Source organism: Cibotium barometz, chromosome 53 (assembly GCF_041138505.1).
Source record: "Cibotium barometz isolate CiBa-2024 chromosome 53, ASM4113850v1, whole genome shotgun sequence".
NCBI classification, from domain to species: domain Eukaryota; kingdom Viridiplantae; phylum Streptophyta; class Polypodiopsida; order Cyatheales; family Cibotiaceae; genus Cibotium; species Cibotium barometz.
In genome coordinates this window covers 21024933-21052078 of record NC_141098.1, presented here as the reverse complement: position 1 = coordinate 21052078, position 27146 = coordinate 21024933, and the positions used below count along the sequence as shown (strand labels likewise).

Sequence of the window (27146 nt, the reverse complement as noted above, 5' to 3'; positions counted from 1 at the left end):
ACAAAGATGGATCCCACTACTCTTTTGGGGTTCTTCGTAGCTGGTTTACCAGACTCATACCGTTTACAAGTTAAAAATAACAAATGCAAAACATTGGACGAAGCCATTCATTCAGCTCGTATCTATGATGATAAAATGGTCTCTTCCAAGTCGAAACCCGTTACCGAGCAGGGGAACAAGCATAAACGAAAGTTCTCTGCACCTATGGCTAACACGATGAAGGAAAGTCTTCGGACTAACCTTCGAAGAATTCAAGTTCGACACCAGCGAAGAAGAAACGACTCCTTAGGGCTTTAAAGCTCAAGAAGGAAGGACGTTGTTTTATCTACGAAGAAAAAGGACACATGCGTAACGATTGCCCAAAGCAAAAGGGTGCAAAGACCAACGCTGGACCCAAGCCAAAGGCAGCTAACCAATTGTCTTTGACAGGCACGCCAGTTACTGTACTTTCTCGTCCTAGTGCATGTTCTGATTGTCTGTTCAACTCTAAAGTATTTGGCTTGCATGATCTTCTCCGAGTTTATGGAGAAGTAAATGGCCATAAAATTCACATTCTTCTAGACCCTGGCAGCTCACACAACTTTGTTAACTACAAACTTGTGCAGAAATTGAGTCTTGATACGACACCCAACGATCATACCTATGAGGTACGCCTACCTGCGGGAAGGCAAGTATGAGATTGAAAGGTGGAGATGCTTCTAATCCAGATTCAGGACTACAAAGATACTCTGGAATGCTATGTTATGCACCTAGAAAATGTAGACTTGTTATTAGGAATTGAGTGGTTTAAGACTCTTCAAGTCCAGATAGATTGGTCTAGTCATATTTTTTCTTTTCAGCATAGGAACACCCAGTATAGTATTTTAGGTGATTGTATACATCCCTCTCGGGGACCTCTTGTAAATACAGTTGATTTTGGAAATATAATGGATTCTTCTTTGTATACTGCTTTCCATTGTGTATTGATTCCACTTTCTTCCTTTCTCATCCCTTCCATGGATGTAAATGAATTAAGTGTGTTTGAAAGCAAAGAATTACAGAAGATACTTGATTCGTTTGAAGATGTATTTTCTAAGGAACTGCCATCGGGTTTACCACCTGAACGGGCCGTAGATCATCGTATTGACTTGATCCTTGGTGCTCATCCTGTCAGTATTCCACCTTTTAGGATGAGCCAAGTTGAGGAAGATGAGTTGGCTAAACAACTGGAAGATTATTTGAGGATGGGTCAGATCCGTCCAAGTAAATCACCTTGGGGTGCACCTGTGTTGCTTAGGAGAAAGAAGAACAACACCTGGAGAATGTGTATAGATTACAAGAGATTGAATAAGATGACAATTAAGAACCGTTATTCTCTCCCTAGATTAGATGACCTGATTGACCGGTTAGCAAGAGCGAAATATTTCACGAAGATAGATTTACGTACTGGCTATCACCAGATACGTATTCATGAAAGGCATGTCGAAAGAACCGCCTTTCGGACTAGGTATGGCCATTACGAGTTTCTCGTATTACCTTTTGGGTTAACCAATGCTCCAGTCACTTTCCAGTAAATGATGAACGATCTTTTTCGTGAACATTTGGGAAAATTTGTGGTGGTGTTCCTGGATGATATTTTGATATATAGTCGTACTCTTGAGGATCATGTTAGACACCTCATGATTGTCTTATCTATTTTAAGACAGAATCGACTATATGCTAAGTTAAGTAAATGTGAGTTTTTTATGACAGACATCATTTACTTGGGACACAAGATCACTAGAGATGGATTGAGCATTGACTATGACCGAGTTCAGAAGGTTCTGGACTAGCCTATACCGCGAACAGTGAAACAACTTCGTTCTTTTCTCGGTTTTGTTGTTTTTCTTCGGAAATCCGTGCGGGAGTACTCTCAGCTCACATCTACCGATGACCGACTTATTGAAAGGTCGTGGACGTAAGTCAAATCAGCCTATCACTTGGAATAACGATTTGGATATGGCCTTCAGACTTTTGAAAGATAAAGTCAAGGAAGCACCTATCGTAGCATTACCCGATTCTAGTCGGCCTTATGTTCTTGAAACTGATGCCAGTGACTATGCCATCGGGGCTGCTCTATTGCAAGATGGTAGACCGGTTGCTTTTGAAAGTAAAAAGCTAGACGACTCTCAATCTCGTTGGCCAACCCTTGAGAAGGAGCTTTATGCTGTGATTCATGCTCTCAAGGTTTGGAGACACTGCTATAAAAGCAAGATTTTCCATAAACAAAGAAATGAATACAAATACCAAACAATGTTTGTTGGGGAAGACTTTCAACAATTCCCCGTCACTCACTGGAGAGTAGCAAGGGCGTCCTTGATGTTCCAGGTCCACACACAACACTGGTGTGCCTGTGCTAGCACTTGGTTTGCCCTCTCACAACACGAAAATGTAACGGAAGGGCAGCTGTTACACGGAAATCTTATCAATCATGAACACCGAATAATCACATAAGCATGCCAGATAAAAGAAAGATGTTAGCCCTGCAAAGTACACACTGGGGGCCAGAAGATGGGTTGACTCTCCCCCCTCCCCCTCCCCCCCTTTATGGTTAGATTACCAAAAAGGAGTTTGCTTCCGAATACAACTTTGTGGGTGCCCAGGGATTCTCCACTGGCTAGCACACATTTCTTCCAGTATAGTATGAAAACAAAACAAAACATTCAGCACCAGAGAGCATTCCTAGCATTAAGCACATGTAGGACAACCATGGACAGCCCATAGCACTCCCACATCAGCCCGAGACAGCCCTGCAGCTTCATCTTGCTCCTGTCTGGCTCACAGAGTAAGTCAACCAGCTCTCAGAAGCCACAAAGGAAATCGACTAGCAACAGTTCACAAGCCAGATGGTCTCTGATCAATAGAGGATGTCTCTCCCACAAATCGGCCAGTACTTCCCTGCCTCCAGTGCCTTGACCAGCAGCTTCTTAGGGCCGTAAACAGTTGGCCAGCATCAAAAACAGCCACTATGTGAAGTCGACCAGCCTTGGCCACACCCGTTGTTCAATTCCGTCACGGTAGGTAGCGAGCGGTAGATGGCTGTAGGAAGTTGCAGAATCAGTCGACCAGCTCCTCCCATGCACCAAAAAGTAGGTGCCTATCCAAAACTGGAGTGCCTCCACCCCCCCCCCCCCCCTTTCCCTCTTCCCCGTAATAGAGTTCCACCGCTCAAAATAGCCCAGGCTTGTGCTTTTTCGTCCAGAAGGGGGCGCCTACAAGAGATTGGTCCAAAGCTTGTCCAGTACCCATCTATTGGCCGCCACGTGTATTAAATTGGTCTTGCCCAATGTAAATAACTTATAATTTGTCCGGTCACTTATAAGTGAGTGTGGACTTGCACCCATAATTATTAGTATGTGAAATCATAAAGCTGTAAATTGGGTTTTTGGGGACAGTTACCACTTGCAAAACACAAATAGACCACCTGTCAGTCCCAAATAGGTGTGCACATACACGTCAGAGGGTACCGAGATGTCCCCGTCCCATGGACAACACATGCAATAATCTCAGGCATTGTCCAAGCAAACAAAACAAGTCATCCAAATATAAAATCCAAGTCATGCACACACATGAGTGCTGCTAGACTGGAAGAAACACCCATCTGCTCAGTTGTATCAGTTAAAATGTCCAGGGCTCATGGTCCTTCCAGAACCTTTCCAGAACATAAATACATAAGATCTCCAGGATGGCTAGTTCCAAGGAATCACATCATGTCAGGCTCCATGAGTCATACATGTACACCATGTCAGGCCCCACAAGCCACACATGTACTATCATGTCAGGCTCCATGAACCATACATGTACTGTCATGTCAGGCTCCATATGCCATACAAACACATCATGTTAGGCTCCACCAGCCATACATGTATGTCATGTTAGGCTCCATATGCCATACATGCATGTCATGTTAGGCTCCATATGCCACACATGATCAGTAGAAAACAGAAGCTGTGAGGAAGTTTGTGACATTCCCCCGTGACTTCTAAGCAGTTGACCGCAATTGAGAAGCTTCCAGATAGGCCGTTAGAAGCTCCAGATAATCCTCCAAGTAATCCGCGTCCATCCATTTTGCATCCATAGCTAAATAGTTTTTAAACTTCACAAGATACCTGCGTACTAGCTTTCCACCTGCATGCTTATGCTCCTTATGAAAAACTATATGCTCAGGTTGCAATGCCTCCTCAAGTTCATCCACCTCTGGTGGATTTTCCAAAACTGGTTCCATAGGAGGTGGTCCCACATATGGCCTTAGCAAACTTGCATGAAATGCATTATGTATTTTCCAGTGATCGGGCATTACCAATCTATAAGCCACTTCATTTTCAATATATAAGTCACTGGAGGAGTATATGTCCAAGGAATTTCATGCATATATGGCTGAAAAAGGCATAAGGCATCAATGTACATTGCCATATACATCTCAACAAAATGGTATGGCTGAGAGGAAGAATAGGTCTCTCATGGAGATGGCACGATGTATGGTGAAAGCCCAAGATTTACCTCATGGTTTTTGGTTAGAGGCAACTATGTGCGCAAACTATGTGTTGAACAAATGCCCTACTAAGGCCTTACAGTGTCTAAAACTCCTTATGAAGCTTGGCATGGCAGGAAGCCTTCTGTGGCTCATTTGCATGTTTTTGGTTATCTTGCTTATGCTCTTGTGCCTGAGCAACAACACAGTAAGCTTGATGGATAAGGCAGTTAAATGCATATTTGTGGGATACAGTTCAGAAAGCAAGGGATATAAACTCTACCATCTGGCCTCAAAGCGGATTTTGGTAAGTAGAGAGGTTGTTTTTGTCAAAAACTCAATTCAGCCCATGTTTTCATGCAAAAAACAATAGAATGTATGCTCACAAGACATGTTTAATTTGCTCCTACCTTTGTTTAATGGAGGGCATCCATATGTAGAGCAATTGAATGCTCAACCAAGTGCTGAAATTTATTTGCTCTACTAAATTTGCCTTTATCTCTCAAATCATGCCATCTTATTTTGCTGCTTATCGAAAAAAGTTATAGTTTCAATAAGACTTTGAAAAAGGTTCGTTCTTTCATGAATCGTAGTAAATTTATCTTTGTTGGTATTTCAGCTTTTGGAATGTTTAAAATGATAAGGAGTAAGTTTTATAGAAGTGGGGAGCTGAAAAGCCTACTTAATTCATAATTCAATGCTCTTTTTTGTAAAAGTGACTTGTTCTAGCTTAGAGTAGGGTTTGTTGTTTTAACTTAGAGTAGGCCTTGTTTAGTCTTTTTGTAATTCTTTCTCGCTTCAGCTTAATATTGGTTCTTTCCTATGTTTTGTGATTCTTTGTTGTTATACCTTAGAGTAGACTTTGAGTGCTAGTCTCTATCATGGCTGAGTATGCCCATCACCTCTGGAGAGTGATAGAAGCTCAGTTCGCTGGTTTTATAAAGCATGTTCTTTTGGACTAACCTTATACAAACCTGCACCTACTCTTGGGCACTGATGACGTGAGTAGGGATGTCATAGCTTATTGTCCACGCTATGCATGATAGATTTGATGAACCTACACTTCATGTTTGGACTGACATTGGAGTTAATGGTTGCACTTTTGAGTTGAAGTCTTTTTTAAAGTTTAGCTTAATGTTTCGTTTTGGCTCTTAAGTGCTTTAGGTCTAGAGTTTACAGTTCTCTGTTTTGCTATTTTGTGTCGTATAGTATCTCAGCTCAAAAGGTTAAGTTCTTATTAAGAAGAAGTGTGTATACTTTTGTGTGTGTGTTTTTTATTTTTTAAAGTTTCTTTCATTCATGTAATTGTTTTGTGGTTGTCCGAACCTATGCAAACGCACTCTCCAAATCTCGGACATACTCATTTGCTCCAAAGATTTCATCTTTTGTTTGTAAGATAGGTGGAAGAACCACCTTGCCATAGACTATCTCAAATGGAGCCTTATTAGTTGAAGAATGCATAGTGTTATTGTATGCAAACTCAACCAATGGCAAATACTTTTCCCAATCTGACTTCTGTTGAGATACGTAACACTTGAGCAAATCACGTACGACTGAATTGACAATTTCACTCTGACCATCCGTTTGAAGATGATAAGCTGATGAAAAACTCAGCTTTATGCCCATATTATTAAACAATGCCTGCCAAAATAAACTAGTGGTCCGAGGATCTCTATCCCCCACAATAGATTTAGGCATGCCATGATGTTTGAAAATCTGAGCCAAAAACAACTTTGCCATGTGCTCTGGCTTGATGGTTTTCCTCACAGGAATAAAATGTGCCTGTTTGCTAAAACGATCAATGATAGTCCATATTGCATCATTACCATGTGTAGATCTCGACAAATCCATAATGAAATCCATGGCAATGCTTTCCCATGGTTCTTGTGGAATGGGTAAGGGCTGAAGCAAACCGGGTGTCCTATGCTTGTCAAACTTGACTTTCTGACACACTAGGCACTCACGAACATAAGCTTCAATACCCCTGCGTATAGTTGGCCAAAAGAAATCTCTTTTCAAAGCCTGTGTAGTAGCTAGAATACCACGATGACTTGCATATGGAGGAGCATGACACTCTTCCATAACCTTTTGGCGCAATTCTTGGACCACACAAATACGGTTTTGCATCATCAGAAAACCATCTCAAGTTGAATAAGATGGGATAGTAGTACCATCATTCAAATCAGCCCAAATAAGCTGAAAATCTGTGTCCACAGAATATATATCCCCCACTTGAGACTTGCGTGACAAAGCATCCGCCACCAAATTCTTCTTGCCTGGAGTATGCAAAATCTGAAAATGAAACATGGACAAGAAATTTGCCCACCTTAGATGTTTTTCTGAGAGTTTAGATTGACTGAGAAAGTGCTGTAAACTCTGATGATCCGTTTTAACCATAAATTCAGTCCCCAAAAGATAATGCTTCCATGTTTGTAGGGCATAAATAACGGCCAACAATTGTTTCTCATAAACCTACAAATACAATTCTACATGTTGCAGGCGGCGGCTTTCAAAAGCCATCGCATGTCTCTCTTGATTCAAAAAATCTCCCAAACAATCTCCTTATGCATCACTCTTGACCACAAAAGGTCTATGCAAGTCTGGAATAATAAGAACATGCCTTGAGCTGATGGCGTCCTTCAACTTTTGGAAAGCTGTCCTTTTTGAATCAGACCAACAGAATGCAACTTTCTTCTTCGTCAAATCATGCAACGGAGAAGCCAAGAAAGCAAAGTGTTGAATAAATCGACAATAGTAAGAACATAGACCAATGAAGCTCTTGACTTAATGAACATTTTGAAGCTTTGGCCAGTCCTTAATAGCTTGAATCTTTGTTGCGGGATCCATGCGTACACCTTCTTTTGAAACAATATGCCCCAAATAATGGATCTCTGACAAGAAGAATTTACTCTTCTTTCCATTGATGAAAAGCTTGTGTTTCCTAAGCTCTTCAAAAACAATGGCGAGATGTTTTTATGCTCAGCCTCACTCTTTGAAAAGATAATAATATCATCAAAGAAAGTTCCCATGAACTTGTGGTGAGGTCTAAAAATTCTGTCCATCATTTAGAATTCTATTAAAAGCGGCGGGAGCATTTGTAAGACCAAATGGCACCACCAAATATTCATATAGCCCAAATGAGGTTCTGAAAGCGGTTTTGTGTACATCTTGAGGTCCCACTCTAATCTGATGGTAGTCACTCGAATTTGATGGTAGTCACTTTTAAGATCAATGCGACTAAAACAAGCAACACCCTCAAGTTTGTCAAGAATATTATTGATTCCAGGAATTGGAAATCTGTTCTCGATGGTAATCTTGTTAAGGGTCCTGTAATCAACACACATTCTGTATGTCCCATCCTTTTTCTGCAGCATCAAAAGTGACCACATCAGCCTTAACCTGAGACTTTGATTCAATAACCCTCTGTACATCTGGGTCCCTTTGCAAAGCACGGAGCTCTTCAAGCTCATTCATCAACAGTCAACTCTCGAGGTTTTGTCAATTCCCATCTGCTGGACAATTGCATCAAAAGTGACCACATGAGACTTTGATTCAATAACCCTCAGTACATCTAGGTCCCTTTGCAAGGCACGGAGCTCTTCAAGCTCATTCATCAAAGCATCAAGATTCTGCTGATCCTCAGCCCTAGCAGACAACGGTGGATCTACCAGAGGAGTCAATAGAATGATTTGGCTGGCTGGCCATAATGTATCTACCAGATTTTCAGAAAGAAAATTCTGCTCTCTACCAGCTTCCCAAGTATGATAATGAATAGACTGCAAGGGTGCAATAGTGCCCCTACATAGATAGGAGGGCCATGAAGTCTTTCCACACGCTCAGTGCCATTTAAGCTAGAAGTAACCTCTTTCGAGGCGCGGTAGTAAGACGAGGGATACCTCAGAATTCCAATCTTCTCTCATGGATAATGACTCCTTACAGCTATATCCAGCATTATATAAGGCACAAGCTTTGTAGAAAGCCAAGCTCTGATACCAATGTAACGGAAGGGCAGCTGTAACACAGAAATGTTATCAATCATGAACACTGAATATTCACATAAGCATGCCAGATAAAAGAAAGATGTCAGCTCTGCATAGTACACCACACTCGGGCCAGAAGATGGGCTGAACCCCCCCCCCCCCCCCCCCCCCCCGGCGGCCCCCCTTCCCTTTGTGGTTAGATTACCAAAAAGGAGTCTGCTTCCGAATACAACTTTGCAGGTGCCCAGGGATTCTCCATTGGCTAGCACCCATTTCTTCCAGTATAGTATGAAAACAAAACAAAACATATGCTGAATTTTGATGTCAATCTTCAGCACCAGAGAGCATTTCCAGCATTAAGCACATGTAGGACAACCATGGACAGCCCATAGCACTCCCACATCAGCCCGGGACAGCCCTGCATCTTCATCTTCCTCCTGTCTGGCTCACAGAGTAAGTCGACCAGATCTCAGAAGCCACAAGGGAAATCAACCAGCAACAGTTCACAAGCCAGATGGTCTCCGATCAATAGAGGATGTCTCTCTCACAAATCGGCCAGCACTTTCCTGCCTCCGGATACCCTGACCAGCAGCTTCTTAGGGCCATAAACAATCGCCCAACTTAAAAAACAGCCACCAGGTGAAGTCGACCATTCTTGGCCACACCCGTGGTTGAATTCTGTCACGGTAGGTAGCGGTAGATGGCTGTAGGAAGTTGCAGAACTAGTCAACTAGCTCCTCCCATGCACCAGAAAGTAGGCGCCTATCCAAATTGGAGGCCCCCCCCCCTCTCCCCGCGCCCGCGTCATAGAGTTCCACCGCCGAAAATAACCCAGGCATGTGCTTTTTTGGTCCAGAAGGGGGCGCCTACAAGAGATTGGTCCAAATCTTGTCCATTGCCCATCTATTGGCTGCCACGTGTATTAAATTGGTCTTGTCCAATGTGAATAACTTATAATTTGTCCGGTAACTTATAAGTGAGTGTTGACCCGCACCCATAATTAGTAGTATGTGAAATCATAAAGCTGTAAATTGGGTTTTTGGGAACACTTATTACCACCTGCAAAACACAAATAGACCACCTGTTAGTCCCAAATAGGTGTGCACATACACGTCCACAGGGTGCCGAGGCGTCCTTGGCCCATGGACAACACAGGTAGTCATCTCAGGCATTGTCCAAGAAAACAAAACAAGTCATCCAATTATAAAATCAAAGTCATGCACACAGATGAGTGCAGCTAGATTGGAAGAAACACCAGTCTGCTCAGTTGTATCAGTTAAAATGTCCAGGACTCATGATCCTTCCGAAACCTTCCCAGAACATAAATACATAAGATCTCTAGGATAGCTAGTCCTAGGGAATCACATCATGTCAGGCTCCATGAGCCGTACATGTACACCATGTTAGGCCCCACAAGCGACACATGTACTATCATGTCGGGCTTCATGAACCATACATGTACTGTCATGTGAGGCTCCACCAGCCATACATGTATGTCATGTTAGGCTCCATATGCCACACATGATTAGTAGAAAAAAACTGCTCCTACTCCAAGGGGAGTAGATTCTAGCGGTTGCAGTTTCTTCTTTCTCGTATCCATAACAACACTCTTTTAACGCTTCATGTTCGTGTCGATGTAGAAGGCATAATTGGCTGTTTACTCCAAGGTGACCCCGGGACCCAAGAACCGCAGGAGAACCTGTGAGGAAGGTTGTGACGGAAAATGCTGAAAATGGAGAACTGGCACCAGTGGACATTCGTGGGCATGATTTCCAGCAGCGGTGATGTTGATGATTTTCTGTTGCGTAAAGTTCAAAGGATTGGTCACGGGCGTTGTCCCCATAGGCACGAACAAGCATGATGGACGCCCGGAACAGCCCCAAAATAGCACAAAACAGCCCCCGGAATGGCTTGACTGGCGCAGAACATGCTGTCCAGCAGCATGAGCAGGTCGGGGCGGCACACGGACGCTGAACACCAGCCGCTTGATGATGATGTAATGTCCACATAGTCCGCCTTGATGAGGTAGCTGGAAAGCTGACGTGCAGGGATGTAGCAGGGCGTTTTTATGATGCTGATCTTAGTTATGTGCTCGGATTTGCAAATGGATGAGTGTAGCATGTGCAAAGAGCATAAACGATGGAGAGCTAGGCGTTTTTATGATGCTGATGTTAGATATGTGCAAATGGATGAGTGTAGCATGTGCAATGAGTATAAACGATGGAGAGCTAGGCGTGCAAGAAAGTGACGATTTGCTTGCAGAGTGGTGAAAATGAGTCGTGCATGAGATTTTAGTTACCCACACCAACTAATGGCGATTTGGGTGGTGGTGGCGAGGAGCTGGAGATCCTCTTCTGGAAAGGAGAGGCAAGGGACGACGGCCTCAGTAGGGGATTACGGAGCGTCTGCCATGGAATCCTCCTAAGGGTTCAAGACCAGAAGTTGCGGAATCTTGCCTAAGAAAAAACACACCGGACTAGCACATGTGCTGAAGACGGATGGAGGAGAAAGCTGGAGGGGAGGGGAGTAGTGGAGGAGAGCTTGAAAGGGGAGGATGGGTGGTGGACAGCGCGAAGGAGGAGACCGGAGGCGGGCGCAAGGAGGCCGCAGAGGTGGAGGGAGAGGGGGCGTCGAACAGGTAGGCGGGCAGCCCAAAGGGAAGGGGGGGGGGCAGCAGCATAGGTGCAAGGGGTGGGTGGGGTGAGCGGCGCACAGGAGGGGATGGGGGCGGCGCAGAGTAGACGGGCTGCGCAATGGGAAAGAGGGGGGGCATGGGAGGGGGAGGTGGAGGTGAAGGCGGGAAGGCCATGGCGAGGGTGCAAGGGAGAGGCGGCGATGGCAAGGACAGGTGCAGGCTACAGAGGGGGGGATCTTCTACTTGGACTTTCAGTGTGAACAACTTATAATTTTCCCTGCCTCTTTTTAATGAAGTCTGAACATGCAACCATACACCTTAGTAAATAAATAAAACTGAGCTGTAAAAGAGTTGTGTGGACACTTACCGCCTGCAAACCCACAAGACAACTTTTTAGATCCAAATAGGTAGTGCACACGCATCCACGGGGACCCGCGTCCTCAGGTGGATGGACAATCACAAGCGAAAATACTCGGCTTTGTCTGCAGGGTATAAACAATGCCACACAGGAAAATAATGTCCAGACATGCATCAATTATGCATATGCACATTTGAGCTTGGAGAGTCACCCATGTGCTCTCTTGTACTTCCAGGATTTCGCCTGCCATCTCCGTACACCATATGTACATGGCTGGAATCACCCACATGCACCATGGATACTTTCACAAGACTCGATATTCACATGATCTTCGCTTGAATATCCTGCCATGCCCTTGGACTCTCCAAGTTTGGGGAATGACCTGAAATTTCCTTTGGTGTTGCATTGAAAGGAGTTTGTCTTAAGAGAATCGCGTGAAACCTTTATGTTGTGGAACGAAGCAATGCCTTTGAGCAGTAGTTTAATTCTTCTTTTGTAGGCTGTTGCTCTGAGGGAAGCACAAGATGTAACAGCTTTGGAGGAGAAGTTGGATCGCATTTTGTCCCCTGATGAGCGTGCTCATGTGGGAGTTAGCAGGCTGAGGTGGTTCCTTGAGCAACTCTTGCAACAACGGTAATGATTTCTTTTCTGAGAAGATGTAGTATTGTAGAGTTCAGTTTCATTTATAGAGGAAGCATGCACTAAACTGAGAGCTTAAGTTGTAAATGAACATTTCCAGGTATTTGGAAAGCGTGCCATTGATTGTACCTCTCTTGGATAGGGAGTATCGCAATGCTTCGAGAAAGCTTCGGCAAACAAACCAGGAGCTGGGGTTATAACTTTCTCCCTTGAATGTATAAATAAAAATACACATTTATGTGTACATTTGTATGTGTAGATAGCATCTTGCAGATTACATGTTGAGAGTAGCATAAAAGCTCATCTCTGAACACAAAACCTCAAAATTCTGAGACGAAATATTTTAAAACATGAACAAAACTCCCCAATGAGTGTTTACATCATATTAGTACCTTAGGAACACATGAAGAGTATCTACAAATCGTTCCAGGGTGCCCATTAGCTCAAACACATGAGAGGATCGCCATCTGGACTGTCTTGACATCATATTAGGACTCGTGAGGTATAGTCTTTGGACGCAGGAGGCATAGTCTTAAGGAAATTTTGTTCTAGACTTAGGGAGTGGTAAAAGAGACAATGGCTACATGTGGATCACATATCAGAGGTTTGACATCTTGCTTTGAGCGTCAATATCAAGGAAATCCTGATTTAGAATTTAGTAATGGTATTAGAGTGTTTCATGATCATTCAATGCTCATTCAATTATGGCTTGTAATGTAGAATTAGTATATTGTTTCTTGTCTAGGTGGCATCCTGCTCTTTTAGATGGCATCTCACTATTCATATTCCCTTGCCTTGAGGTTGGTGTTTAAGGGAAACATCCTTTTTGAGAAGGGCAAAAAAGGGGGAAGACCGCTTCATCAATGGAGGTGCAAGCTATGGAGAAAGAAAGAAAGTTGTATTAACATCTTCAAAAGGCCAAAATGACCTATGAGACCAAAAGGTTACATCATATCCATGAGGTACATTATCCTGGTACAAAATAGTAATAAAGAAAAATAACAAAAATCTAGAACTAAAAAATCTGATCTAGGTACATGAGCAGAGAGCTCTCATAGGGTGCCTAATACATCCCTCATGGGCCGCTGTGACATGGTGCTCAAGGTGGTAAAACTGAGCTGGCGCGAGAAGGTCCTGTGATGATGGGAGATGATGGCCCCAATCCTCCTGTGGTGGTGTAGCCGTGGGCGAGGGCCATGGGGTCTGGGGTGTCGAGCTTTGCATAACTCAGTGGCTCTGACAAGTGTCAAACCTCTCGGCCGAGCTCTTGCACTAGCCTGTGGTTTGGGTATGATGGGTGGATTGGCCCTCAGAGTGCTAGTATGGAAGAAGTTGGTTAGAGCTCTCTGTGCTTGTCCTCGAGCAAGTACAGCTGATGTGGATCTCACTAAGGACTCCCTGTGTCTATGGAGCTCTAGAAGAAAAAGTCCGAGGCATCTTTGATCTGGGAAGTCCATGATCTTGGAAAGTGGTCCGAACCCAGCTTGGAAGAGGCAATGGAACCTCCCTCGAATCTCATAGTATAGAGGGCATCGGCATATGTAATGATCCTCTGTCTCGGGCTCTATGTGACAGAGCTGGCATATTCTGTCCTCTGGTGCGGCCGCCCTAGGCCCATATCTGGCAGTCTCCACTCTCAGCTGGTGGGACGAGGTGCGGATCTGGCCGATCGCACATCTCACCCCAAAGAATAGGTGTGTGTCCATGTAGCGTGGGCGGATGATGAATCCATCCTCTGTCAGGCATAGGAGGTGATCTATGTAGAAGGCCATCTTCGTCCCCAGTGGATGACTAGGTGAACTCCATGTCCTCTGAGTATCCAGTCTGACAATGTCCTTCCTGATAACCCTGTTCCGCTCTATGTGGTTGAGAGCAAATGACGGGGCCTCTATGCTGCACTGGAACGGGGGGAGTGCTTCCATTTGCATACCGTGCATGCCAAACCTAGTGCCTACCTGTGCATACCAGCACTCTGTATCTCCCTCAAGTGTCAACTGTCTCGAGGACTCCAGGGCTAGCTGGGGGTATCTATCAAGTGGAAGCTCCCATAGCTTGTGCAAGTATGTCAGTGTCTGTAATAGAGCCTCTGTCACTATCGATGTTGCCCCCATCTCTGCCCGCACAATCTCATGTGGCACTGATAGCTTACTCCTAATCATGCGTGAGATCATCGCCACTATGGGCCTCTCCATCAGCTTCCACCCATCATATACCTCCTTTGTATGTGTCTCAGCCTGTTCTCTCTTTTGTCTCCTCCTGTGGTATAAGCTAGGACCCTAGATAGGGGCACCATATAGTAGTGTAGGTGTAACTAGAGTATCAAATAGCCAAAGCTTTGTCCTCGGCTCCTGAAACTATCTGCGAGCATTGCCTCTCTAGCGAGCCAAGGGCTGCATATCCCCTCATCAATCTAGCTTCAGCCGCCTTCCGCATCGAGAACTGAGGTCCAGCAAAAGTGATCCCAAGGTATACATATGAGGGAACATACTCCATAGGCTCTCCACTGTATGCAAACTGTACTGCAGATCTACTTATCCAGTATGAGGAGGTGTTAAAGATCATGACCTTGGTCTTTCCAAGGTTCACAATGAGGTCCCGGTCCTCGCAGAAGGCCCGTAATGCATCCAAATGCCTCTATAGCCCCTCTGGCGAATCAGAAATAAGAACAATATTAATATGCATACAAGAGGATTGTATCATGACTCCTGCCAAATGTGCTCCTGGTCCTCCTTGTCTGTCTATGTAATCCGAGATCTCGTCAATGTATAGACCAAATAGAGTAGGAGACAAGGGGCAGCCCTGCTTCATGCCAATAGTGTTGTGTATGATCTCTGAGTCACCTCTTGGAGCCGGTACTTTGCCTATGACTGACTCATAGAGTGTAATGATCCCCCAAAGCATCTCTGCTGGCACTCCCATATCCTGCAGTCTCCTCATTAGTCTGGACCGTGGGACGATATCAAAAGCTTTGTGGAAATCCACAAAGCAACAGTATATCCGATGCCCGTGAGCTCTCCCTCCTCAATGATCCCCCGTAGTGTAAAGATATGATCTAGTGTGGAGTGCCCTCTCCTGAAGCTTGCCTGCCCCGGTGCTCTGAGTCTCTGCTCCTCATACCATCTACTAAGCTCATACTCCAAAATCGAACCATAAATCTTGGCCGAGGTGTGACCAATCATGATAGTCCTGTAGTTGTCGGGGTCCATGGGGTCACCTACTTTCAAGATAGGTACAATAGTATTCGATGACCAGCTGAAGGGGAAGCCCTCACATAAAGCCATGTTAAACATGTGAACCAGTAAAGGGGCTAGCGTGTCCCTAGCATGGGAGAAATGCTCGGTGAGGAGTCCATCATGATCCTGTGCTCTCCCAATCTGCATCCTGTCAATGGCATCTCTCACCATGCTGAGGTGAAAGAAGGAAGAGTGTGGGGGACGAGGTTCGGGTGGATGGGGGAGAGGTGCCTGCTCGGGGGCATGGTAGAGAGATGTGGCATAGGTGTTCCAGGTGCTAGGTGAAGTAATCGGAGTCGGAAGGCGATGATCTTGGAAGATCCTCCAGGCTTCCTTACAGTCCCTTCCAAGAAATAGTTGGTATAGCTCCTGCTCAAGCCTGGCTAGGTCTGCTCTCTTCTTTCTCCGTGTGAGACGTCGAAAGATCACTCACGCTTGCTGGTGAGTGATGGATCCTAGTGCCATCTCCCGATGTAGACAGGTTCGGGTATCACGACATTCCTTGTCGTAGCAGCGATTCTGTGGGACAATTCCTCCTGGTGATGTAGGGGTGGCTCTGGAGTGCGGGAAGGCAGCTGCAGCGGACGTATGAAGGGTGGCTGAGAGGTGTGTGGTAAGCTCATCAAGTGGGATGTGGGGGTCGAGACTGGAGAGGATGCGGTAGACGTGATCAGAATAGATGGAAGAGGTGTCTCTGGTGAAGTGGTATCTCGGACGGTGATGGGGCAAAGCAGGTGGTTGGATGGTGTATCGGCATGGGAGGGAGAAGGCCAGGTATGCATGGTCGGCTGCTGCAACACCGATGGGGCGAGGTGAGATGGTAAAACTTTGGAATGAGTGGGATCAGAGAGAGGGATCCCATTAGATAGTCCACTGTACTGGCTCCATGTCCGAAGGGGTAGGAGGTGTAGGAGTTGGATCTAGGCCATCTAGCCAGGCCATTATAAATGGCTAGCATATGAGCCCCGCTGAGGGCTAAGAGATACTCTCCATAGTCTATGCGGGCTGCTGTATCCTGTGATGTCCGCTCCAGATCTGTACTCACCGTGTCAATCTCCTGGTACATGGGATCATCTGTCTCAAAGAAGGGTACCTGTGCACTTGCGGTGCGGGCGTTGAAATCTCCAGCTAGGAGGATGTCCCCTAGACTAGAAAACTTCATAATGTCATCATAAAGGGGCAGATACGGGGACTCTCCATGGGTGGCATATTTAGAATTGGAGGGTGCAAAGTAGCACACTGCAAGGTAGATGTCTCGGGACCTCTCTGTCTGGATCCTCACGCACAAAAACCGTGCGGCCTCATCCCGTCCAACCACTTATACCACCTGTATCATATTGAGAAGAGGAGAGAGGGGTATGGAAGGGATCTGAGATGAATTGGAAGAGGGAAAGAAGGAGAAGAAAGAAGGTGGGTGTGAAGAGACTTGAAAAAATGTAAGTCATTTGACCTAAACATGACCTAAAATTTGGGGGGGGGGTGTTGTTGCAGAGGAAAGATGCCTTCTGTTGCTGGGGGGGAAAACACCAAAACAGTAGAGGAGAAACACCTTGGAAAATGTCAAAGATGCGTCTAGAAACCCAGGACCCCAAAATGATATTTGGGCCTAAAGCCCTGCCGTTTGGTTGTTTTCCATAACTATGATGCCAAGAGTAAATGTGAGGTCATGACAGAAAGCTAACTAGACCAAGTTGATGATCAGAGATGTAGATGACATGACTGCTTGATGGGCTCACAAATATATGTGAGATTGTGTATTGGTATCCTTGTGTATGTGAGGGCGTATTCATACCCTAAGGATTATGTGCAGCCAAACTCATAGAACTTCAGTTTTTTCTTAGCCTTGGCACACTGTCTTATTATTGACTTCTATTTTGCAGTGAGCTTGATGAAATAAAATTGAAGGAAAGAGGTCGGCTCTTTAGAGACTCTTTTCTGGCTAAGGTGGGAACTTTCAAGAATCTTTGGTTTTTGTGTGTGTTACACCCCCCTCTATTTAGGGGGTTTGTCAAAGGACGGGTACGTACCAGGGAGTAAAGAGGGCTAGGCCAGTGGAAGAGGTGGCGGAGTAATGCTCTCTTCCTTGGGCATTTCTCCTCCAACTGACCTCATCCACTGGCCTAGGCATCATAGACACCCTGTTACGCACCCTCCTTGTTCAAGCTAACTTGACACACTCAATAAAGGGGATTCTTTGGCATTATTGACCTGTTTCAGGTTTATTTTGCAGCTGTCTTTACTGCTGAAAGGGACAGTGGTTGCTCCACCTGAGAAATTTGGTAATACTTAGATAACCACCAAGCACTTTTTTTTCTCACTTATCATGGGTCATGTGCTTTGTATGATATGCAACCTTTTTTCCCCTGGGAATTCGGAATTATCTAGGCTTGCTTTTGTAGGAGAAACACTACAGGACGAACGTACAAATGGTGGCACGTTTGTAGGAACTGATGGTCTCCAGATACCATTCAAGTACATGCCAGTAAGAAGCAATTAGTATTTCTCTGGTTTTTTTTGGGAAGCAAACTGATAATTTATCAATTTGAGGTGCCCGAGTATGTGCAATTACTTTGGAGGTGGTGGGTATTATGAGATCTTCCAAGTGCTGTAAAAAAGATAGCATAGATCGGGTGTGCGAACCTGTGAAGGTGTGTGAAGATCTTTGTCTAGAAATGGGACACGACACTGTTTCTGGCTCTGGTTGTGTCTGGCAGCGGTACTGATTCCATTTTGGTCTTTGTTAGAATGCAGGAATGCGTCTTTATGGTGGTGCCCAATACCATAGAGCTATGGCAGAGTTCCGTTTTGTTGTTGGAAGCATGAAGTGCCCTTCAATAACCAGAGAAGAGATTGTAAATGCTTGTGGTGTTGAAGACATTCATGATGGAACAAACTATTTCAGGTAGTTTGAGTGCTTGCATAGCTGCCCAAGCATTAAGATCCCTCTCCGCGCTGCAGGTAGAGATGTTTTCCCTGTATCAATCATTTGCCTTGCTGATACTGTTGCTTTTCTGCACAGAACTGCTTGTGTCATAGCTGTCGCAAAGGCACGGGATGTTTTTGAGCCTTTTCTTCATCAAGTATGTGGTCAACATTGTCACATGGTTCTCAACTCTTGTCATGCACTGTTGTTTTGCAGTACCACTGCTTTTTAGAGGGTTCCTTAGTCGTGGGTTTGCACAACATTATCTTTTACAATTTTCACGTGTTTTAACTTGCTGCTTGCTCAAGATGGTTTTTGCTTATATGGGTTCTGTGTAATTTCTTTGAATGCAGCTTGGTTTCCGACTCTCTCACATTTTGAGGAGGCTTCTTCCGATTGCTCTGCATCTACTGCAGGTCAGTTTGAGCTTCCCGTTGATAGTACTGCTGACTTCTCCTGGGCTATGATTTTTTCTAAAGCTTTTGCATTTTTGTATCACAGAAAGATGGTGAATATCTAAGTGGACATAACATGTTCATGCAGCGGGTCTCTTCTGCCTTCCACATGTTTGTTGAGTCAACTGAGCGTGCTTGCAGAGAAAAGTAGTCACTCTTACCGTGGAAATTTCTACTGCCATCTACTACTTCATTGCATTTTGAAGTCTTGTTGCGCAAATGTTTGCACGCATGTGCACACATGCTTTTTTTAGTGAAACCACTGATTTTAATTAACTTAATGTAGAACTGCTACCACCCAAAGTGGATGGAAGCTAGAAACAGTGGGAAAACACTTCTAAGATATGCAGAGAAATGTCTCTTATATGATAGGCATCATATAGAGAGGTATGCAAAGAATGCTTGAAAAATGCATATTTATCTAAGGGGGCATGCATGAAGATCTGATGATTTCTATCATGCCAGATAGTCCAGAAGGCAGTAAATCTGACCCAAGCAAAGAAAGGGGCATATGTGTCTAGCGATGAGGGGAACTTCCCAAAGAGCTAAAATTGCTTCAAGAAACGTTTCGATGGGAAACGAATCTGCAGGCGTGCCGACCATGCTACAATGAACTGCCTGGTAACCGAACAGTGCCATAAACGGTGTCACTGCGCAGCGCACATAGTGCGACGATGCAATATGTCGTTTTGCCAATGTGATCCCCACCGGTAACAACCCGAATAGACATCTCCACATGAAAACTTTTTGCTTCAAAGGAAGACCAAATGAACCGAGTCCACCATCTGACAGGTTTATCAAGTCTCCAAGTCTGATTGGCATGTTGGTTTATCCACGGTGGGGGAATCAATATTCTATAGGCCTTTGCTGCTGTTATTTCCTTCTTCATAGGAATGGCAGTGTAACCAGTCTCTTGCCGATCCAGTGTCCTATCATCCATATAATTCTGTATCTCTAGCATGGGGGCAAGAAGGGTTGAAGCAACTCTCGGAGTCTATGCCAAATTGGCCGGGAGTGCATTAGTCTGCACCTTGGTGCACATTTCAGCCAACATTTTCGTCCATGGTTGCATTTGGGCAGCAAAAGTAGCTTTCCTCGCAATCAGGTGATCGTGAATGTTCAGGATGTTGAGTCCTCCATGCATTTTAGGAGAGCATACCAGCTCAAATTTCAGAAGGTGGAGTGCTTTCAGTAGAGCGATATGAGTTGGGACAAGCCCATAGTGGCATGTGCACACATGCACATGCATTCATGCGCACGTGCACACATAGGCGCGTGCGCGCGCGCACGCACACGCACACACACACACACACACACACACACACACACACACACACACGCAGGAACCTGCATATGTGCAGGTGCACCCACGTGTACAGACATAGTTCTCAATATGTATGTGTATGAAGCCTCGATATACTCCAGTTGATAAGCTCTGTGTGTGTGTATGGATGTGTATATGTATGAACGTATATGTGTGTTTGTGCTGTTTATATACATATAAATATATTCACATAAATACATGCATGCATGCATTCATACATGCGCAACCCCTGAAGAGTGAGTATCCTGTGGCACCAAAAAGTTGTCCATGGCCTCTGCAAGGTGATTGTGAGCAGCTCTGTTAGGAATAGCAAGAGATGCAGCAGCATTAGAGACCTTTTACATGTGTCATGGTCTCACTTCCCTACCACCCAAAAAACAAACCTTAAGGTGTAGGCTGGTTTTCGAGGGGTATCACCATCTGATAGTTGGCAGGATGGATGTGACTTGGTTGAACACAATGCTAATCAATACACTTAAATACACTAAGATTTGATGGACACTTGCTCAAATACAAGAAGTAAATTGCTGAATTGACAAGAGACACACAATGAGCCGAAACGGCCGACCCCTCCCTCAAATAAAGTATATTGATCTTGGGAGAATCAAGTATATAGTGTCATGGGCATTTTTGACCAGATTTCCATACCAATGCATATGAATACAGTATTGCAAACAAGTGATTGTCAATGTAGACTTGCAATCCACACTACCCTCTTAAGTAAGTGCCCATGTTCCCTACCATCTGCTCTCTATTGTTCCACCAACACATGGTAGCAACAATCTGCAAGAGCACGTAGGACAAGAGAACACTACACAGGGTATGTGATCTTCTAATCCGGATCTTCCCTCCTGCTACTTGCTCCCATATTTAAGCATTAAAGTTTACCAATTGCAAGTAGAGTTGATGACAACGGAAGTCTTCGCGTTGGAAGTCCTTGGGGTGAAGAGATCTTCGATTTGTCGCATTTCTTTGCGACAAAAGTCTTCAAGAGGATGAAGGGAACCTTGGGAAAGCTTCCCCTATGGTTCAACTTGAGAAAGGAGGGCTGAAATTAGGGCTTTCAGGAAAAAGACCAGAATTTACAGCAATAAAGAGAGCTGTTTTATTGAATTTCAGTCATTGGGAGTGTGTAGGAGAGTGATTAGCATCCGGAAACACTCTTGGAAGCTTGAGAAACACCTTAGCAAGCTTGGAAATGGAGTTGGGAAGGAGAAAGTGCAGAAAATGCAGCCCAACAGTCCTCATGAAGGAGGCGCCCATCTCTAGAGAGAGGTGGAAGAGTGAGGTGGTGAGTTGTCCAGTGTAGGTGGCAGGCAAGTGCTTTGTGGAGCAAGCTAGAGTGGACACATGGCTGGTTACTCCCTTTGTATAAAGGGGATAAGGTCTCGACGGTGGACATTGGGTTATGTCCACCTCGGGACATCAGTGTGTGTGAACACGGGGTTGGTCATAATTTATAAGTGAGTTTTGGTCGCCCAAAACTTAATGAAGTGTGTACACACTCACTTATAAATTAGTGCTAACGCCTAAGGCCTGGTTAATGACCAATACTTACCACCTGTCACATGCCACATAACCATGTCAACAGACAGTTTCACATGCGCGGTTCGCGGGCGGGCGTCCCCGTACCCGGAACTACACATTGGTCAAGTAGGCATGAAGCATGCAATTTCAATTGCAAGCAAGCACATAAAGATGCTATGGAATGCAGCATTGGTATGGACAATCCCCGTTCATGAGACTATACCAAAAATAGACGTGCTCCAGGCAAGTACACGAGGTACCAGACCCAATGGAACACCAATCCACCAACCATTTCTGGGCATGTACAAGGAGGCACAAGTCCCAACGGAAAGCCAAGTCCACAATATCACATGAGTGGAATCAATCCCCGGCATATACAATTGCCATGGACACCAGTCCAATGTACATACATGATAAGAAAGCACGGGTGGACCAATTGGGTGGCCAAATGGTGACAATGGATGTAGTAGCTAGCCCTCTCTCTTGTGTGAGCGTTTGCATGAAGGTGATGTATTGAAGTTCTGACCAACTTGCATTGGCTGGCCAAGTGGTGATAGCTAACCATTTGGCAGTTGATTAGGAAGCATCTCTACTATGGCCTCCTCCGAGCTTTATCAAAAGCTGCAACTGTGTTTGTCCATGCTCCATTGTTGAGGCTGGGGATCCTTGTTGGCGACATTTGCTAAAATAACCCCGTTACCCTTAATTTTCCGACTTGGTGAGGTTGGGGCAATAAATTAGGGTTCAACAATGTGGCCAGATTTGTGATGCACCCCCATTAAGTCATCTCTCTATATAATTCCCAGTCTTATTTTCCTAGTATTCCTTGAACTTTTCACGCTCACACCATCTAGAAGTTTGTATATTTGAGGCATGCATGGAAGTGAGCATGTTCATTTAGTCACTCTCAAGATTCTTGAGACGGAATCAGTCTTGCAAGTCAGTGTAAGAATGCTTGTTTAGCTCATTTTCTTTCTTTGTTCTTTGCATAATTTCTTGTTTCAAAATTCTAAGAAATGCTTCATCTTTGCCAAGTAGATGTATGGAGGATCTTATGAGTACGACCCGATATGTAACCTGGTCCTTGCACAACAAGGTATGTACTTGGTTTAAGCTTGTGCTAAGTAGTGTGGAGTTGTTAACTGATCTATGTGGATAGATGCTAGAGATTGAACCCCTTTTTATGATTCTACTCATCGATATTGCAGAACCGATCTGGGCTGCGCCATTTCCTTGATAACTTCTCTACGAGTGAGACTTCTAATTTGAGTGCAAGTGCTGGCATTGCTGCTGTTCCAGATGCTGCCATTTCAGCTATTGGAAGTGGAAACAAACAGGATAATAAGTCACGTCAAGAGTTCAAGGGAAGTCCCTCTGCTCCAAATTCTGAAATGAGCAGTAACCAGACAACCCAAGCGAGGTTGGTCGACCTGCTGGAGAGTACTCTTTGGAACCGGAGGTTGGCCCCGTCTTCTGAAGAGATTGTGAATGCTCTTGTTGCTCAGATTTTTGATGGCATACGGGATCACTTTGTTACAGCCGCTGAATTGAAGGTAGACTTCTCTAATGGTTTTCTGTTTCTGATTTTACAAAATCTTTGAAATATGCCTTAGCAGGGTAAGAGCTATCTAGGTTGGTGTGCCTTGGTACAGGCACTAAAGAAACATGTGATTTGTTATATCAAATCATGATGTGTTGATGTATCTGTTTAATTCGTTTGCCCCACTACAGTTGCGTTGCAGACTGTGTCATACAGAGTTATCAAAGTTCAAGGATATATATATATATATATATTTTGTAAAGTTCACTTGGTGGTCCAAAGTCGAATACTACCTGTGTGCAACTTTAAACTCACCTACTGAGGTCTTTGGGTCTACCATTCTTAAACCTTTTTATGAATCTGGTTACTGATTGGGTGGTGAATATGGCTGTGGAGCTGGAACAAGGAATGCGTGAAGTGTCGAACGGGAGACTGGTTGGGGACATTCTGAAGAGTGCCTGTTTGGGCTTTACAACTGATAGGATTAGTTACAGGGCATGCTGACTTTCTTTCTAGAAAGTTCTGCCAAAAGTGTCTGGAATTATTGCCATATTTGCATTTGACAAGATGTTTATACTCTCAAGTTTGTTTGATGGGCTTGGGTAAATGTCGGCAAGCCTCTTCGTTTCATTTCCTACGCAGGGCTTTGCATTCATAATCATACTGGACATTTTGTGATGATGTGCCTTCTAAGAGCTTTTCAGTGGAGCCAAAAGTGGTACTTGTGGTAAGTGGTAACTGAGGGTGGAGAGATTACGCTATGGGAACACGCCAGGTAGATAGATAGTTATGAAGGTTCTGGACCACTCCTGGCATGGGTGAAGAAATCTGGAAGTCTTTGATATGTGAAACTAGGAAGGGACTCTATAAAATAGTCATTTGCACCCTTATGAGCTCCATATGGATGATATGCTGGGCCTGATGATGAGGCCATTGTAATGAGCTGTACTTAAATAGAAATTTCCCATACTGCATGATAAGTGGCATTGTGGTCGTCTGAGCTACGAATTACATTAATATCTTGGAATTCCATCTCTGGAAATATCATTGCATCCTCCTTAAAATCCAGCTTTTCTAATTGTTTGCCGAATGTATGAGCACTAAAGTCTCTGACCAACAGCACATCTGCCTTGTGAGAAAACCCCTCATTGCCTCCGTGAATTCTCTACCTTCAATTTACTTTGATCTGAAAAAAATTAGCAAAATTACAAAAATGTTGAAGTTGGATTTGGGGATTTTTGACAATTTCACCAAGTTGAAGTGAAATCGCAATAACTCCCAAATCCAATTTGTTTTTTTTTTTTGGGCAATTTCAATTGCAAATGGTGAAATCGTAAAAAGCCCTGAAATTTATTTTGGGGGCCTCTTGCATTCACTTCAATTTTAGCGAAATTGATGTGGTATCCCAAAATTCCCCAAATCCAACTCGGAAATTTTTGAAATGTCACTTCAATTTCACCAAATTGAAGTGACATTTCAAAAATCCAAAACCCTAAATTGGATTAAATTGAAGTTTCCCTATATCCTCAAATTGGCATTCGGGATTTTTACCATTTCACTTCATTAACTTGATGTGACATTGCAAGGATATTCCCAGATCCAATGTGGGGAATTTTAATGTCACTTCAATTTCCAGAAGTTCTAACAGTTTTCAAAATCTAATTAAGATTTTGGTTTTTCGAAACTTGTCAGTATTTTTTAAAAATTTTTAATGGGGGGTTTAAGGGCTTCTCAGAGGAAACCTAGAAAACCTGGAAACGAAACCAATGATTCTTGTGACTACGACGGAGAGCATCATAGAGGTGCTCATTGTAAAACCCTTCCGAAGAAGTGTGGTAAAAAAAAACTTTTTGCAGTGTGTAGGCTTTTGCATATTGCACAGTGCATAAAAAAGATTCTAGGGTGAAGTACGTGCTACAGGCAACATCATATTTGTACCATCACAAATTAATCCTATGAGTTCTTACTTTGTAAAACACATTCTTGTGCAACTATGATATATCTGACCATCCCATCATTCAGTTTGATGATGAGAGATCACTTGAATCACAAATCACACTCATGTGGTGAGTGATTTACCAAGTTCAGCCTTATAGCCTTTGTACCAGTAATTTGATTTGAGGCAGTAGGCTTTATCATTTTGAGAAATTAATACTATCGTCAAACCTTGCTTTTTCTGTTTCTTTTGAATGGTCTAGAAAGTACGTGGTTCTTTTGGCAAGCTAATTATCATCTCATATTTTTCTGTCATGGTTTGCAGTTCAATTGCTTTTTCCTCATGCCAGTGGTGGACAAGTTTCCTGCATTACTCCGAGAAGATCTAGAGGTTGCATTTGAGGAAGACCTGGACAATGTGTTTGATGTAGCACGGGCACGCAGGGCACTAGAACAGCAAAAAGCTGACCTTGAGTTTGAACTGAAGAGGGTATTATTCTGGACCTGAAACAAACACCCCCCCCCCCCTCTCTTCCTTCATTCTCCCCTCTCTCTCTGTCTCTCTCTCTCTCTCTGTCTCTCCACAATTTGCTCAATTTGTAAAAGCTTGGATATTCCAGCCTTATAAAGGTATATCGTTCTAAACCCTCTCAAAACAGCCATGACGTGACTTGTATGGAGAATATACCATGTGAGGGTCAGTTAGGGTATAAACTTACATTTCTCAATATTTTTTATTTTTCAGGTTGAAAGGCTTCAAGAGAAGTTCTCGAACATTCATGAGAGTCTGAGCAGTAAAATCACAACTCCTTTGCCAAGAAAAGATATTTCAGAAGAGATAGCTTTGTTGAGGGTCACAGAAAAGTGGTAGATTGTTTCACCTCATGAAGTTTGGCTAAGGAGATGTGAATGCATGGATAGGCTCTAGCAGGTTTGATGCAGACATTTTTTTCCAGATGGTGTTTGGAAAAACTGAATGAGAGGTGGTGCAAGGAATGTGTCTTCAGTTACGTAGCTTGAGATTTTAGCCTGGGACAACTGCATAGGGATAATTGTTTTCCTCTTCAAAAACTTTACATCTTTTAAGGTTGTTAACAAAGAAGTGAAAAATTGTGGCTGGAGGTAGGGCTGCATAAATTGCGTAGGCATGGCTGTATATGTGTGGGATGCTTCTCACAGCCTGTAATATATCTTGCTTTTGGTCAAACAGCACCACTCAGACTAGGAAGACTTGTGCTTGCAGAAAGTGTTAAAATTATTTTGGGCCATGGCTGCAAGGTTTTTCTTTGAGACAATAATCCTTTGTATTTATTGTGTGGATTCTTTCCCCCCTCCCCTTCTCTATTTCTCGACCAGCGGCCTGCCCTTGCATTCTTCTTGCCACCCTTTAGCAGACCCCCCTCTTTTCTCCTCTTTCCAGGCACCCGCTCCTGTTTTTGACCTTCTGCCTGCCTGTGCTCTTCCACCCTGCCTCTTCTTGGCTCCTGGTTGCTCGGGTTTGTTCTTCGTTTGGATTCTAAGTGCAGCCCCTTGTTCCACCTCTCGGGCTTTCTCCTCCCTCTAATTCTGGAAGCTGCCCACCCTTGCATTCTTCTCCCCATCCTTTTGCGGATCCACTTTGTCCTTCCTATCTTTCCATGCGCCTGATCCTCCCCATTTACTCTGTTTTCTACCTTCTGCCTGCCTGTGGTCTTCCACCCTGCCTCTTGTGGGGTCTCGGCTGCTTGAGTTTGTTCTTTATTTGGCTTTAGAGAGCTGCCTTATGGCAGCTGCTCCAACTTCCCTGACCTAGGCCACCCCTCTTTTGCTCACTTTTGGGAGGAGCATACCTCCACCCCTTGTCACCTTCAGTCGCCTCTCTGGAGGCTACCACTCTTGAATGTAGGTTTGGCATGCCCGAGGGTCTCTTGCAAGTCACGATATCCAGGGAGCAAGGATGGATCTCTGACATCCAGTTCCTTGGCAATGGATATCTTCCGATCAAATTCAACTCAGCAGTCCTCGCGGATAGAGTTTTCTAGCTGAGCCCTACATAATAGGCAATGCACATGCATAGTTTGCCAGATGGCCCTATGGCTTCATGCTTGGCTCCAGCCTGCTGGGCTCTG

General features: G+C 44.3%; 1 protein-coding gene across 1 annotated transcript in view; it reads left to right on the top strand.

Annotated features, from left to right (window-relative positions):
* Positions 1-26245, top strand: part of LOC147608396 (dynamin-like protein ARC5) — a 49979-nt gene extending 23734 nt beyond the window's left edge. The window contains exons 5-17 of the mRNA XM_086789103.1: positions 11962-12095; positions 12202-12294; positions 17215-17278; positions 17565-17613; positions 17734-17816; positions 18079-18236; positions 18354-18414; positions 18611-18673; positions 18759-18859; positions 22602-22659; positions 22772-23116; positions 25364-25528; positions 25784-26245. Coding sequence (XP_086645229.1) covers positions 11962-12095; positions 12202-12294; positions 17215-17278; positions 17565-17613; positions 17734-17816; positions 18079-18236; positions 18354-18414; positions 18611-18673; positions 18759-18859; positions 22602-22659; positions 22772-23116; positions 25364-25528; positions 25784-25909 — 1500 coding nt within the window. The 3' untranslated portion in view covers positions 25910-26245. The remainder of the gene's footprint in view (positions 1-11961; positions 12096-12201; positions 12295-17214; positions 17279-17564; positions 17614-17733; positions 17817-18078; positions 18237-18353; positions 18415-18610; positions 18674-18758; positions 18860-22601; positions 22660-22771; positions 23117-25363; positions 25529-25783) is intronic.
* Positions 26246-27146: the final 901 nt, after the last annotated feature.